Below are 14,582 nucleotides of genomic sequence, written 5' to 3'. Positions count from 1 at the left end.
TGAGATCTCTCCTCCTAGAGAAGCCGCGTGGCTGAGTGGAAAGAGCCCGGGCTTGGGAGTCAGAGGTCATGGGTTCTAATCCCGGCTCCGCCGCTTGTCAGCTGTGTCACTTTGGGTAAGTCACTTAACTTCTCTGGGCCTCAGTTACCTCATCTGTAAAATGGGGATGAAGACCGTGAGCCCCATGTGGGACAAGCTGATCACCTTGTATTCCCCCCCTCCAGCACTTAGAGCAGTGCTTTGCACATAGTAAGCGCTTAACAAATACCACCGTTATTATTATTATTATTATTATTATTATTATTAGATCCCTGTTCACCCTCCCTCTCTGCTTGAGGCCCAGATGGACCAGGGACTGCAACTAGACCGCTATTCTAATCCCAACTCTACCGCTTGCCTGCTAGGTGTCCTTGAACAAGTTTCTTGACTTCTCTGGGCCTCAGTTATCTCTTCTGTAAAATGGGAGATTCACTACCTGTCCTCCCACCTACGTAGCCTGGAAGCCCCATGATACCGGGACTCAGTCCAACCTGATTGACTTGTGTCTCCCCCAGCACTCAGAACAGTGCTCAACCCATAGTAAGCGTTTAAGAAAAACAAATTAATAATTATAACGCAGTCCACAGACTTTGCTATTCTAGCGCTAACCTCCTCACTGTAGCTCTGTCTCGTCTGTCTCGTCGCCAACCCCTCGCCCGTGTCCACTCTCTGTCCTGGGACTCCCTCCCCCTTCATATCCAACAGCCCACTGCTCTCCCCACCTTCGGAGCCTTAATAAAATCACATCCCCAAGAGTCCTTCCCTGGCCAAACCATCATTTCCCTTATGCAACCCTCCTTTTCGTGTTGCGTCTGCACTTGGTTCTGTCCCTCTTTAGCCCTCGATCTTCACTCCAGCCCTCAACAGTTATGTGACACCTGATTATCTTGTATCTACTCCAGTGTGAGAAGCAGCCTGGCTTAGTGGAAAGAGCCAGGGCTTGGGAGTCAGGACCTGGGTTCTAATCCTTGCTCCCCCACTTGTCTGCTGTGTGACCTTGGGCAAGCCTCTTAACTGCTCAGTGCCTCAGTGACCTCATCTGTAAAATGGGAATTAAGACTGTGAACCCCAAGTGGGATAAACTGATTACCTTGTCTCCACCCCAGCGCTTACAACAATGCTTGGCACATAGTAAGAGCTTAACAAATACCATAATTATTATCACAGGAGTTGCTCACGTAGTTTTTAGTGGAAAGGGCATGGGTTTGGGAGTCAGAGGACGTGGGTTCTGATCCCGGCTCCGCCGCTCGTCTGCTGTGTGAACTTGGGCAAGCCACTTAACTTCTCTGCACCTCAGTTACCTCATCTGTAAAATGGGGATTAAGACTGTGAGGTCCACATGGGACAATCTGATTACCTTGTAACTACCCCAGCGCTTAGAACAGTGCTAGGCATAGAGCAAGCGCTTAACAGATACCATAAGTATAATTATTATTAGAATCTTTCACTCTGCCATTTCCCCTAGCTGTAGTTTATTTTATCATCTGTCTTCCCCTCTAGGCAGTAAGTTCCTTGTGGTTTCTCCCCGTTGCCAATGAGATGGTTGTGGGCAGGGAATGTGTCTGTTTATTGTTATATTGTCTTCTGTATTTTTACCAAGCAAATTCTATGGATCCACTACCAGAACGATTGCAGATGGAGGTGGGGAGTTCTGGGAGAGATATGTCCATGGAGTCGCTGTGGGCCGGAAATGACTCGACAGCATAAGACAGGACAAGATGGTCATATTGCACTCTCCCAAGCGTTTAGTACAGTGCTTTGCACACAGTAAGTGCTCAGTGAATACAATTGAATGAATGGAAGAATGAATGGAAAGAAATCAGGTCGTCCAACTCTATCGTACTGTGCTCTGCACCCAGTAGGCACCCAATATTTAAATAGTATTTATTTACTATTAGGTAATGGGCACCCAGTAGGCACCCGGTAGTACGCACCATGGATTCTTGTATCTCGAAGTGCAGTGTGGCCTTTGGCAAAAGGATAGTTTGAAGTCGGAAGATAAGGGTGAAATTTCATTACCTGAGTTTTCTAAGCACCAATTCCCAGACTGTTCTGATTTTGGGGGTTTCTCCCACAGTGGGAGGGAAGGAGAGGGACCGGAAAGGGGCCGACGGAGGGACTGCGGTTGTTCTGCGAGGAGCTGATGGAGGGAACCTGGTGGTTCTCAGACGAGTACTGCAGACCCTCTAAGCATGGCTGAATGAGAGACGGCAGACACTCCGGGAGGAGCCGGAAGGGTGGCCGAGGACACTACGGTCCGGGAAGGGGCTGCAGGGACTGCAGGGGCTCTGGAAGGGGCTGGAGGAGTGACTGCATCCTCCCTCCCCTGGGTCATCCACTCCTTCCCTCCCTCCTTTGCACCCCTGAATCAGCCATTCCCTATGTCAGCCATTCCTCCCTCCTCCCCATTCCGTCCCTTCCCTGTGTCGGCTGCTCCTCCCTCCCCTTTGCCAACGATTCTCTGTGTCAACAATTTCCCTCTCCTGTGTCGACTGTTCTCCCTCTCTCCGGCCTCCCCCGCCTCTCCCGGCCATTCCCTCCTCCCCTCCCCTGAGCCGGTGACCGAGGGTCTTCACACACCCTTCCCCCTCTTGGCTCTGTAGTGCGCCTTCAGTTTTGCCCCGGCCTAATCCCTTGGGGAGGGTTGCCGAGGAACACGATAACGGCGAGGATGACGGAGAGGCTGACGACGAAGGCCGCCAATGGCAGTGCACTGACCGTGAGGACGGTTGACGGTTCTGTCGAAGAAGAGAGCGGTTCTGGCCTCGACATCGATTCTCTCATTGATGGCAGAAGTGACCGAGACGGTTGAGGGTGACGCCAGCCATCGCAGAAAGAGTGACAGGGACAACGGCGAAGGGTACGTCGGCACCGCCGACGGTAGAGGAGGACGCCAGTGGTGCCAAGGAAGATGACGGTAATGCTGGCAGTGACACGGACATCGATGATGATGAAGATGACCGGAGCCGTTGGTGATGATAACGTCGCCGCCGAGGCCGGCGACGACAGTGAGATGCGCCGGTGACGATCGTGACGGCACGGTCGGTTGATGACGGTCGTGGCGAAGGTGACGATGACAGTGAGGATGGACGAGCCGGAGACGCAGTCAGTGTAAAGTTCTCTCAGTGACCCGGGGCCCCGGCATCGGCTAACTGCTCAGGTGGACAGGGAACCCTCCTGTTCCTGGGCTGACTGAGCATGGAAAACATCAAGAAACGAGTCCCGAGGATAGTCTCCAGATAGCCGAGCTTGTTTAAAAAGAAATCAGTTCTGTGGGAATGAAGCGAAAGCATTTCCTCGCTGTCCAGTCTAGTGTTGGGTATCATTTTTCTCTGGAATGACCTGGCCTTTCACCTCATAAATTTGGGCCTGCTTTAAGTCATCAATCTTCTTCCATATGTGGCGCTGTGCTTTCAGTCAAGTCACCATCTGCACGCCTGTTCAAAATGTAGGTTCCACTCAGGACATGCCTTTTCATGAAACACACATTCCTCTGTGTGTGGCGGGGGGGCGGGGGGGTGCACGCACACACACACACACAGTCGGGATCATTCTTGGCCAGTTTCTCATCTCTGCCAGGCTGCCCCAACGACTCGCCTGGGGTGGAATCGCTCGTCCCTCCCCGTCGAACGTCAGAGCGAGGTCCGGGCCAGGCCGGAGCTCAAGTGCCCATTGGCAGAGTCCTCTGCCTGGTGGGCAGTTTGGCCATAGGGTGTTTTTGGGGTTTGGGTTGTGCAGGAGGAATATGAATTTTATTCCAAGTGGTCTGGTGTCTCCGAGATCCCCAGGACCTCCAAAAACCAGACGAGATCAGGACAGCCGAGTAGCGGTCCCAAGCGAGAGCTCCAGACGGGTCAGCGGAGCGACTGACTCTAGCAAGAGTCACTGTGGCCCAGGCCCAGTTGCAGACGGAGAGACTGCGAGGGATGCCCCCCTCGCGCCTCTGCCACCTCCCAGTGCAGCCCCCACCCCCCCCCAACCCCCGAGAGGGGTGTCTCTCTGTTTGAACAGACCACACAGGGGGAGGGGGCATCCTGTCTGCTATCTGAGTGAGCAGAGGGCCGAGGAAGTGGAGCGAGGAGGAGGAGGAGGAGGTGGACAGCACCATCCGGGACGCTTGCATCATCGTCGCCGCCTGTGCTGGATGGAGAGGGAAGGGACGCGTTAGGTGACGCTCACCCGGTGCCCTCTGTTGGCCGGTGTGGAAGGGGGCAGACCGGGAGAGTGACGGCGGGAGAGCGGTGAGAAGGTGGGGAAGGTTAGGGCCCCAAGGCCACGATTGCAGAAAGGAGGGCCAAGTGTGTGACTTGGACAAGTCACTTAAATTGTCTGTGCCTCACTTCCTTCATCTGTAAAATGGGGATTAAGACGGTGAGTCCCGAGTTGCATGGGGACTGTGTCCAACCTGATTAGCTTGCATCTACCCTAGCACTTAGTAGAGTGCCTGGCACATAGCAAGCACTTAACAAATACCTCAAAAAAAAAGAGAGAGGCCTGCCTCGGTTGGTGGTCAGCCGCAGGCCTGGGCCAGGGCACGGCTGAATCTCCCCAGAAAAGGGCCTTGGTCCCCAGTCCTGATCGTCGGGGACCCTGGAGAATACTGAGCTCCCTTTGCTCACCTGGGAGCGACAGACAGATGTGGTGTCTTTGATACAGTAGAGGTGGCAGAGTGTTATGGTGGCAAGGGGACACAGGCGGGGCAAAGTACCTGAGACCCCCAACTTCTCCAAGACCTCAGCCTCTTGGGGCGGGAGGGCTCAACCAGAAGCAGGAGAGTTGGCAGGAATAATAAGAAAATGGGTGAAGCAGCAGTGAAGAAAACAGCATGGCGGAGTGGATAGAACACGGGCCTAGGAGTCACGAGGTTGTGGGTTCTAATCCACCACTCATCTGTTGTGTGACTTTGGGCAAGTCACTTCGCTTCTCTGTGCCTCAGTTACCTCATCTATAAAATGGGGATTGAGACTGTGAGCCCCACATGGGACAAGGACCGTGTCCAACCCGGCTTGCCTGTATCCACCCCAGCGCTTCAAACGGTACGAGGTACATAGTCAGCACTTAATAAATACCTTAGTTATAATTGGAAGCAAATTCTTCCGTGAGCCCCTAGTGGAATAATGATAATAATAATTGATGTATTTGGTAAGCATTTACTATGCGCCAAGCACTATGCTAAGGGCTAGGGTAGATCTAGGCCAATCACATCAGACACGGTCCCTGTCCCACACTGGACTCACGGTTTAACAGGGAGGGAGAACGGGTTTTGAATTCCCGTTTGACAGATGAAATTGGGGCCCAGAGAAGTGAAGTGAGTTGCCTAAGGTCACACGCGGAGCCGGGATTAGAACTCAGGTCTCCTGGCTCCCGGCCCCATGCTCTTTCCACTAATCCAAGGGGTGGTGATCATGAAGAACTTGGTGTTGTGGAAAAGTTGCACCGTAGCAATCGTCAATCACTGGGGAAGACTGGGGGATGGGAAGCCGCCCCTTGCCCTCCCCCTTCCTCTACCCCTGCGCCGTTCCCTGTGGGCGGGTGCAGTTCAGTGCGGTCCGACTGCGGCCAACGCCGGGCAGGTGCGGAACCCAGAGAGACAACCCGGCCTGTCCCAGGTGGGATGGTCAGGCGGACAGATGCTGAGAGACAGAGCGGCTCCGAGCCCCGACCCACTCTGCACTATTGCCTGTGCGGCCCCGGGGAGGACGTGGGAGCCGTGGCTCCTTGGCTGTCTCTGTCTCTCTTTCTCTCAGTCAATCCTTTGTATTTATTGAGTGCCTCCTGGGTGCAGAGCACCGCACTAAGCCCTCAGGAGAGGACAACGTGCCAGAGTTGGTAGACGTGAGGAGCTCACAGTCTAGATGGGGAAGACGTACATTAATATAAAGAAATGGCAGATACGTATGTAAGCGCCGTGAGTTTGAGGTTGGGGGGGGGTACATCGAGTGCTTAGACTCGTTGCAGAAGGGAGGGGTAGTAGTCTCTCTGTGTCTCTGTCTCTCCACATCTCTCCCCCACTGCCTCCCACCCCAGGATGGAAGTGTCAGACGTCTCCGTGTTTCAGTCCCGGGGGAAAGGTGAGGTGGCCGGGAGTGTCCTGATCACTGCCGGCCTTTTACAGTTGTGCAGACACCGAGTCAATCCCGTGGCTCCCTGGTTGCCGGAGGCAGAGCCGGAGCCGGCCCGGGGGAGGGGGTCTCGGCTGGGGTTGGGTGGAGACCTTCCTCTCCCATTTAGAGTCCTGTGGGACTCTTGATTATTCAGAGATGACCCCCGGCCACCAGCCTCCAGGCACCCCAGGCCCACCAGCCCTTGCCTTTCCAAATCTCCCCACCCCCTCCTCAGTCCCCTTGGTCTCGCAGCCCACCAGTCCCCACGGCACTCCCAGACCTCTCACCGCCCCCCAATCCCTCCCTAGTCCTCTAAGACCCCCAAGCCCTCCCAGCTCCCAAGCTTTTCTAGCCCCTCTTGCCACCAGACTCCCCAGTCCCCCCACCCCCTTAGACTTCCCAACGCCCCCAGCTCCGGAAGTTAGCGTGGTCAGGTGGGCCCTCCAGTGGCCCCGTACTCCCTCCACCGGCCCTACGCATGACGGCCAGCTGTGGGACGAGACCCCAGAGAGGGCGGTGCAGGAGCGGCCGGACTCTCCACGGGGCCATCGCTGCCCCCTAGACGGCGCGTCGGTGGGCCTACCGACGGCACTCTCCGAGCCCACCCTCCATGCTGCCCATCACGAGCTCAGCCCCGGAAGTCCCACCCGCCCCGCCAGCCGGGCAGCCCACGGACCACGTTGCACGAGGTGGGATGGGGGTGACGTCACTTGTCATTCCTGCCTCACTCCGGGTGTATTCCGGCCTCCGGAGATGGTCCCCAGAGGCAGCTGTTGGGGTCTTGCCGAACTGTGCTCTGCCCCACGAGCTGCCGCCGCAAATCCCCTCGACACAGTCTGCTCTGCCTCCTGAAGTCCAGTGGCCTCAGGGACTTCCCTTCCCATAACAAATTAGAATGGTATGGTCCACATACCACTGGGCTCCCAGACCTCACCTGCCCCATTTCCGAAGCTTCCTGATCAGGCACACGCTTTCTCCAGGAGGCCTTCCCTGAGTAATTCCCATCCCCACACCCACCGCCATACCACACCCTCCCCATCTCCGAAATCTCCTGAAGTCCCGCCTCCTCCAGGAGACCTTCCTTGATTAACTCACACCCCCATACCTACCCCCGGACCCTGCCCCCCCTTCCTTGAAGTCTCCTGAGCCCAATTCCTGCGGGAGGCCGTCCCCGATTAACTCTTGGCCCCACTCACTGTCCACACCCTCTCCATCTCCATCTCCAAAGCTTCCTGAACACCCACCTTCTCTGATTAACTGATTTGGAGCCCGAGGAGAAACATGGATTGTGTTCATGGCTCCGAAGAGAATGCTTCCTGCCCTGACGGCCTCTGGTTTGGCCGGTGGAGAACTTAGCGGTGTTCAGCTTTAGCGGTTCTGGTGGTGAACAGAACTGACCCCGAGGTCCCTGTGGGGCAGCAGGCGTGGGTGGGGGTGGGATGGGGCGGGGCAGGGTTCTTGCACTGGGCCTCGGGCTCCCTGGAGGACAGAGGCTGCGGGCCAAGGGCTCCTCAGGCCTCCCCCACAAGTTCTCCCGGGCGATCGAGTCACTGTCCGGCCCGGGGCCGGCGGGCCGGGACGGCCTGGGGCCAGGGGAAGCTCCGTCCGCTCACTTGGGGAGGCGCCTCCCAGCCCGGCCGCCCAGCTGGACTGGGACTTGCTTGTCAGTTTGCATCCAGGAAGTGGGGGCAGAGAGCTGCATACCAGCCAAGATCAACTGGAAAATCGGCTCGCGTTCCCCAGACCTTTCGGCCAGGGTTTTCCGTCCTGTCTTAGCACAGAACGGGACTGAGCGGATTCAAGTGTGGGGAGCCGGGGCTGGGGTGGGGGCCCGGCCGGGGACATGGCAAGAGCAGAAGCAGAGAGGGGAAAGACGAGAAGCCCCGGAGAGATAGAAGCATGATTTTCCCTTTGTCAGCCTCCTTTTAGTTGTGTGTGATACGTATGAGTTTCTGTCTGTGTGTGCCTATGTGCGCATGCAAGCGTGATGGCCCCTTGCTCTCTGGGATCCTTCTCCAAGCTTCGCTGTGTGTTTGCTGCGTGTATGCTATGTGCTGGTGTGTTTGCCGTGACTTTACTCTGTGCTCGTTACCTGTTTGCTGCATGTTTGCTCTGTTTTGTGTTTTCCCCCTACCCAAGGAGAGGTGGGACTCATAGCAGAAGAGGGAGCGAAGGGGGCGAGTCTTCGGGCCGAGGAAGGGCCGGGGGCCTGGCCGCCTCCTCTCTGGGCTGACCCGGAGGCGGGGGGCCATGACCTCCGATCCCATCCCCCACCTCCCCTGGACGTGGACCCGGCAGCAGGGCCCGACCCCTCGGAGGACTCCTCCCGGCACGGTGTCAGAGGAGAGAAGGAAGGAAGGGAGGGAGAGAAGGAGGGAGGAAGGAAAGAAGGAAGGAAGGATGCGGTCTCGTCCCCGGGGGCTGCGGCCGCCTCAGACCCCGAGCAAGAAAGGACTTTATTAACTCCAGCTTTGCTAATAAAGCATTACAATCGTTGTGGGCTTTGGCTCTGCCAGGCCCAGCCGGCTCCCTTGAATTGTTTGTATTTTTGATTTAGCTGCAAATAATTTAAAGATGTGTTGTGTCTCCTTCAATTAAAATTGGCATTTTCAGCCTTGGAATTTAGAGTAAAGATAGTGGATGTGGATTTGTTATAAAGGCAAAGGACACATGTAAGCTCATGTGTGCGTATTTACTGGCACACTCATCCTGCAGGAATACACATGTGTCCTTACACATAGCCACATTAATTTGGCTATTTCTGGTTTTCCCATCCATGTTCCTGGGTCGGGCACGAAGCAGCTCAGATTTCTGAATTGCCCAGAGAGGTTCCAGATGTTGTCCTGTGCCCTGTGCCCCGCTGGGAGGATGGGTAAATGTGCTCCCTCGTCACCCCCGCCCCGTGGCGTGTTGTGAACTGCCTCATTTCTTCGTGTGGGCTGGAGGGGAGTGTGGACCGGTGGGAAGACCATGGGGCCGGAGTCCCGCGATCCAAGTTCTAGGCCTACCTCTGTGCCCAGCCAGCTGTGGAGGCTTGGACGGGCCTCTTAATCTTTCTGAGCCTGTTTTCTTGTCCGTAAAATGGGGATGAGAGCGACAGGGACTCTGTATCCATCCTCCGCCAATCAGTACATCAGTGGATTTTTTTGAGCACCCACTGAGTACAGGCACTGTTCTGGCACTTGGAAGAGGACACCAGAAGCAAGATGCATGTTTGCTGTCCTCAGGGAATTTGCAGGCTGATGAAGATGACAAACAAAAATAATTAACAAATGATGGGAGCAGGAGCATGATCAAAACAACGGTATGGCAGGCAGTGATTTAAGTATCTCAGAATGAAATACATAATAATAATAATTTTAAAAACTGGAATTTGCTAAGCACTTACTGTGTGCCAAGCACCCTTCAGAGCACTGGTGTAGATTCAGGACCATCAGCTCTTCCCCTCTTCAAAACCCTACTTAAAACTCACCTCCTCCAAGAGGCCTTCCCAGACTGAGCTCCTCTTCTCCCTCTACTCCCTCTGCCACCCCCTCTTTACCTCTCCTCAGCTAAAAACCCTCTTTTTCCCCTTTTCCCTCTGCTCCTCCACCTCTCCCTTCCCATCCCCACAGCACTGTACTCGTCCGCTCAACTGTATATATTTCCATTACCCTATTTATTTTGTTAATGAATTGTACATCGCCTCGATTCTATTTAGTTGCCATTGTTTTTACGAGATGTTCTTCCCCTTGACTCTATTTATTGCCATTGTTCTCGTCTGTCCGTCTCCCCCGATTAGACCGTAAGCCCGTCAAACGGCAGGGACTGTCTCTATCTCTTGCCGACTTGTTCATCCCAAGCGCTTAGTACAGTGCTCTGCACATAGTAAGCGCTCAATAAATACTATTGAATGAATGAAAGGTCAGACATACTCCTTGTCCCACATGGGGCTCACAGTCTAAGAAGGAGAGAGAAGAGGTGTTGAAGGAGGGACCTGAGGCATAGAGAATCAATTTATCAATGGTATTTATTGAGCACTTCCTGTGCACAGAGCTCTGAACTTAAAGAGAGTTGGTAGACACTTTCCCCTCCCACAAGGAGCTCACAGCCTAGAGGGGGACGCAGACATTAAAATAAATGTTACAGATCTGAACATAAGAGCTGCAGGGCTGAGGGGTGGGTATCAAGTGCTTGAAGGGTCTGGTTCCAAGCGCATAGGCCAAGCGCCCTATGACTTGCCTAAGTCACTGAGAGATGTGCCTTACCCAAGGTCCCACAGTGGGCAAGTGGTGAAGCCTGGACTAGAGCCCAGGTCCTTTGAGCCCCAGACAGCGCTCTCCTCACGTGGCCACACTGCTCCTCTGAATGAAGAATTCACTATACAGACTAATAGCTGTGTCTGTTGCTGAGAGCTGAGTACAGGCCCCAGGGAAGCGGGAAGGCTGACGGTTGGATTGACCCAACAGGGATCTGGTGATGAAGACTGTAAAGACTTCCTGGAGGAGGTAGACTCTTTTTAGGGCAACATTGAAGATGGGGCGAGCTGCGTTCTGGTGGATTTGGTAGGGGAGTGAAGGGCGGTGGCCCCAGGTCAAGAGGCCGGGGTGAGCGGGGAGGTGGAAGCCGGGGGTACTTGAGAGGAGTACAGTTAAAAGGAGAGTTCAGCGGGCACGAAGTGTGAGACCTGGGGCAGAGTGGGTGAAGCAAACCAATATGTTCAGGGAGAGTCGGTGGGCGGTGGAGGAGCGTCTCTGCCTGTTCTGGGTGGGGAGAAGGCAGCCTCTGGGAGTGTTTGAGGCATGGAGGGAAGCGCTCCCCACCACGTGCGGGCCTCCCGTCCCCGTCGCTCCCGGTGCCCACTAACCCGGACCCCACGGGACTGTTTTCTCTGTAGACGCAGCCGGTGCCCAACCCCCTGGCCTACTATCTGCACCGCACCCCATGGTGGTTCCATCAGCTGGAGACGTTGTTCAATCACTTCATCGAGCTGGTCGTGCCCTTCTTCCTGTTCCTGGGACGCCGCATGGGCATCGTTCACGGTGTGCTGCAGATCCTCTTTCAAGTGAGTGCAGGTTCTCTCCCTCTTTCCTTCCCTCCTCTACTCTCTCCCTCCCACCCTGTTAGCCGGCAGCGGCTGGCAGCCCAGATGATGGAGGGCGTTCCAAGAACCCTTGGCGCCTCTCTTGGGGACGGCGGTGGCAGCTCCCGTGAATGGTGCCCACACTTGCGGGGATGGAGGTTAAGGTGTCTCCGATTAAGTGAAGCAGGAGGCGGGGGTGCGGAGAGAGGAATCCCATTTCCCCAGAAGCCCCTTTCCAGGGCTAGGCCAGGGGAAGATGTAGAGGTTGGAGGACGTGGAAACCTGAGAAGGGAGGTGGTCTTCCCTAATAATAATAATAATAATGTTGGTATTTGTTAAGCGCTTACTATGTGCCGAGCACTGTTCTAAGCGCTGGGGTAGACATAGGGGAATCAGGTTGTCCCACGTGGGGCTCACAGTCTTAATCCCCATTTTACAGATGAGGGAACTGAGGCACAGAGAAGTTAAGTGACTTGCCCACAGTCACACAGCCGACAAGTGGCAGAGCTGGGATTCGAACTCATGAGCCCTGACTCCAAAGCCCGTGCTCTTTCCACTGAGCCACGCTGCTTCCCTGCTTGTTGCCCTCCTGCCGCCTGTTCCTGGGTACCAGCCTGCACGGGCAAACCCTACGAACAGCCAAAGGTCTCCCTAGGGCACCAAAAGATAAGAGCCATCGCAGAATTTGGCAGCCCAGGAGGCCAACTGAGACCAGTGGCTCACTGTGACTGGCTAGGGAGGGTCGACCCTGATCCCCTCTGAGACGGTCCCCTTCCCCTGCCACTCGGGAGAACCCGGGCCCCTCATTGCTTCATCTGGGCTTCCCTTCCTAGAATGGGCAAGGTTGGGGTCCCTATGTCATAAACCCTTTCCCGCACCCCTTTGGAAGTGACCATCACCACCCCTTTCTCTTTGTGGGCAGGGAATGTGTCTGTTTATCATTATACTGTACTCTCAAGGGCTCAGTACAGTAAGTGCTCCATAAATACAATCGACTGACTGCCTGACCGACAGGCACCCCTCCGAGCGGCAGAGGGATCGTTCGGAGTCCAGCCCACCGTCTCCCTCCCATGGCAAAGAAAGGGCTGCCTCAGTCAACCAATCCGTAGGATTTATTGAGCACTTACTGTGTGCAGAGTTTGGGCTGAGTACAGTAAAGCAGAGGCGGTAGACTGCCTGCCAACGAACTTACAGTCTAGAGGAAGAGATGGACATTAAAATAAAGCACGGATCTGTGCCTAAATCAAAGGGTGCAGAGTCAAGTGCAAGGGGGATGCAGAATGGAGAGGGAGTAAGGAAGTGAGTGCTTAGTCGAGGAAGGCCTCTTGGAGATGTGCTTTTAATAAGACTTTGAAGGTGGGGAGAGTTGTGGTCTGTCGGATATTAAAGGGAGAGAGGTCCGGGCCAGAGGCAGGACGTGGGCAAAGGGTCGGCGATGAAATAGACGAGATCGAGGTGCAGCGATTACATCGGCAACAGAGGAGTGAAGTGAACGTGCTGGGTTATAGAGAAGTAGCGTGGCTTAATGGCAAGAGCACGGTTTGGGGAGTCAGAGGTTGTGGGATCTAATCCCGGCTCCGCCACTTGTCTACCGTGTGACCTTGGGCAAGCCACGTAACTTCTCTGGGCCTCAGTTACCTCATCTGTAAAATGGTGATTAAGACTGTGAGCCCCCCCGTGGGACAACCTGATGATCTGTATCTACCCCAGCACTTAGAACAGTGCTTGGCACATAGTAAGCGCTCAACTATCCGTTACCAAGACCTGCCGGTTTCACCTCTACAATATCGCCAAGATCCGCCATTTCCTCTCCACCCAAACGGCTACCTTACTGTTACGGGCTCTCGTTATATCCCGGCTAGACTACTGCGTCAGCCTTCTCTCTGACCTCCCTTCCTCCTCTCTCGCCCCGCTCCGGTCTATTCTTCAATCCGCCGCCCGGCTCATCTTCCTGCAGAAACGATCTGGGCATGTCACTCCCCTTCTTAAACAACTCCAGTGGTTGCCTATCGACCTCCGCTCCAAACAAAAACTCCTCACTCTAGGCTTCAAGGCTCTCCATCACCTTGCCCCTTCCTACCTCTCCTCCCTTCTCTCTTTCTACCGCCCACCCCGCACGCTCCGCTCCTCCGACGCCCACCTCCTCACCGTCCCTCGGTCTCGCCTATCCCGCCGTCGACCCCCGGGCCACGTCCTCCCGCGGTTCCCGGAACGCCCTCCCTCCTCACCTCCGCCAAACTGATTCTCTTCCCCTCTTCAAAACCCTACTTAAAACTCACCTCCTCCAAGAGGCCTTCCCAGGCTGAGCTCCTCTTCTCCCTCTACTCCCTCTGCCACCCCCCTTTACCTCTCCGCAGCTAAACCCTCTTTTTCCCCCTTTCCCTCTGCTCCTCCACCTCTCCCTTCCCATCCCCACAGCACTGTACTCGTCCGTTCAACTGTATATATTTCCATTACCGTATTTATTTTGTTAATGAATTGTACATCGCCTTGATTCTATTTAGTTGCCATTGCTTTTACGAGATGTTCTTCCCCTTGACTCTATTTATTGCCATTGTTCTTGTCTGTCCGTCTCCCCCGATTAGACCGTAAGCCCGTCAGACGGCAGGGACTGTCTCTATCTGTTGCCGACTTGTTCATTCCAAGCGCTTAGTACAGTGCTCTGCACATAGCGCTCAATAAATACTATTGAATGAACAAATACCATCATTAGTAGCAGGAAATCTGCCCGGTAAGATAGAAGGGGGCAAGATGATTCATTGCTTTAAAGCCGACAGTGAAGAGTTTCTGTCTGATGCTGAGGTGGATGGGCAACCACTGGAGGCTCTTGAGGTTTGGGGAGAAGTGGACTGAATGTTTTTGTAGAAAAATTATCTGAGCATCAGAGTGAAGCGTGGATTCAAGTGGGGAGAGAGAGGAAGCCGGGAGGTCAGTGAGGCGGCTGTTGGCATAGTGGAGAGAGCACGGGCCTGGGAGTCAGATGGTCATGGGTTCTAATCCCGGCTCTGTCACCTGTTTGCTTTGTGACCTTGGGCAAGTCACTTCACCCCTCCGTGCCTCAGTTACCTCATATGTAAAAGAGGGATCGAGACTGAGCCCAGTTGGGACGGGACTGTGTCCAATCCGATTTACTAGGATCCTCCCCACCACTTAATACAGTTCCTGGCACGTAGTAAGAGCTTAACGGATACCATTATTATCATTATTATTATTTTGTTATGGTGTGATAAGATGAGGGTTTAGATTAGCAGAGTAGCAGTTTGGATAGAGCGGAATGGCCGAATCGAAGCGACGTTGCGAATGTGGAACTGACAGGAGTTAATGACAGATTGAATATGGGAGTTGAACGAGAGACGAGTCAAGGATAATTCCAAGGT

At 54.6% G+C, this 14,582-nt stretch overlaps 1 protein-coding gene across 1 annotated transcript in view; it reads left to right on the top strand.

Moving 5' to 3' along the window:
* LMF1 (lipase maturation factor 1) overlaps positions 1-14,582 on the top strand; it is a 207,977-nt gene that overhangs the window by 155,928 nt on the left and 37,467 nt on the right. Inside the window, exon 6 of the mRNA XM_029054660.2 lies at positions 11,020-11,187. Coding sequence (XP_028910493.1) covers positions 11,020-11,187 — 168 coding nt within the window. The remainder of the gene's footprint in view (positions 1-11,019; positions 11,188-14,582) is intronic.

Source organism: Ornithorhynchus anatinus, chromosome 2 (genome assembly GCF_004115215.2).
Source record: "Ornithorhynchus anatinus isolate Pmale09 chromosome 2, mOrnAna1.pri.v4, whole genome shotgun sequence".
Lineage (NCBI taxonomy): Eukaryota > Metazoa > Chordata > Mammalia > Monotremata > Ornithorhynchidae > Ornithorhynchus > Ornithorhynchus anatinus.
This window is presented reverse-complemented; position numbering and strand designations above follow the sequence as displayed.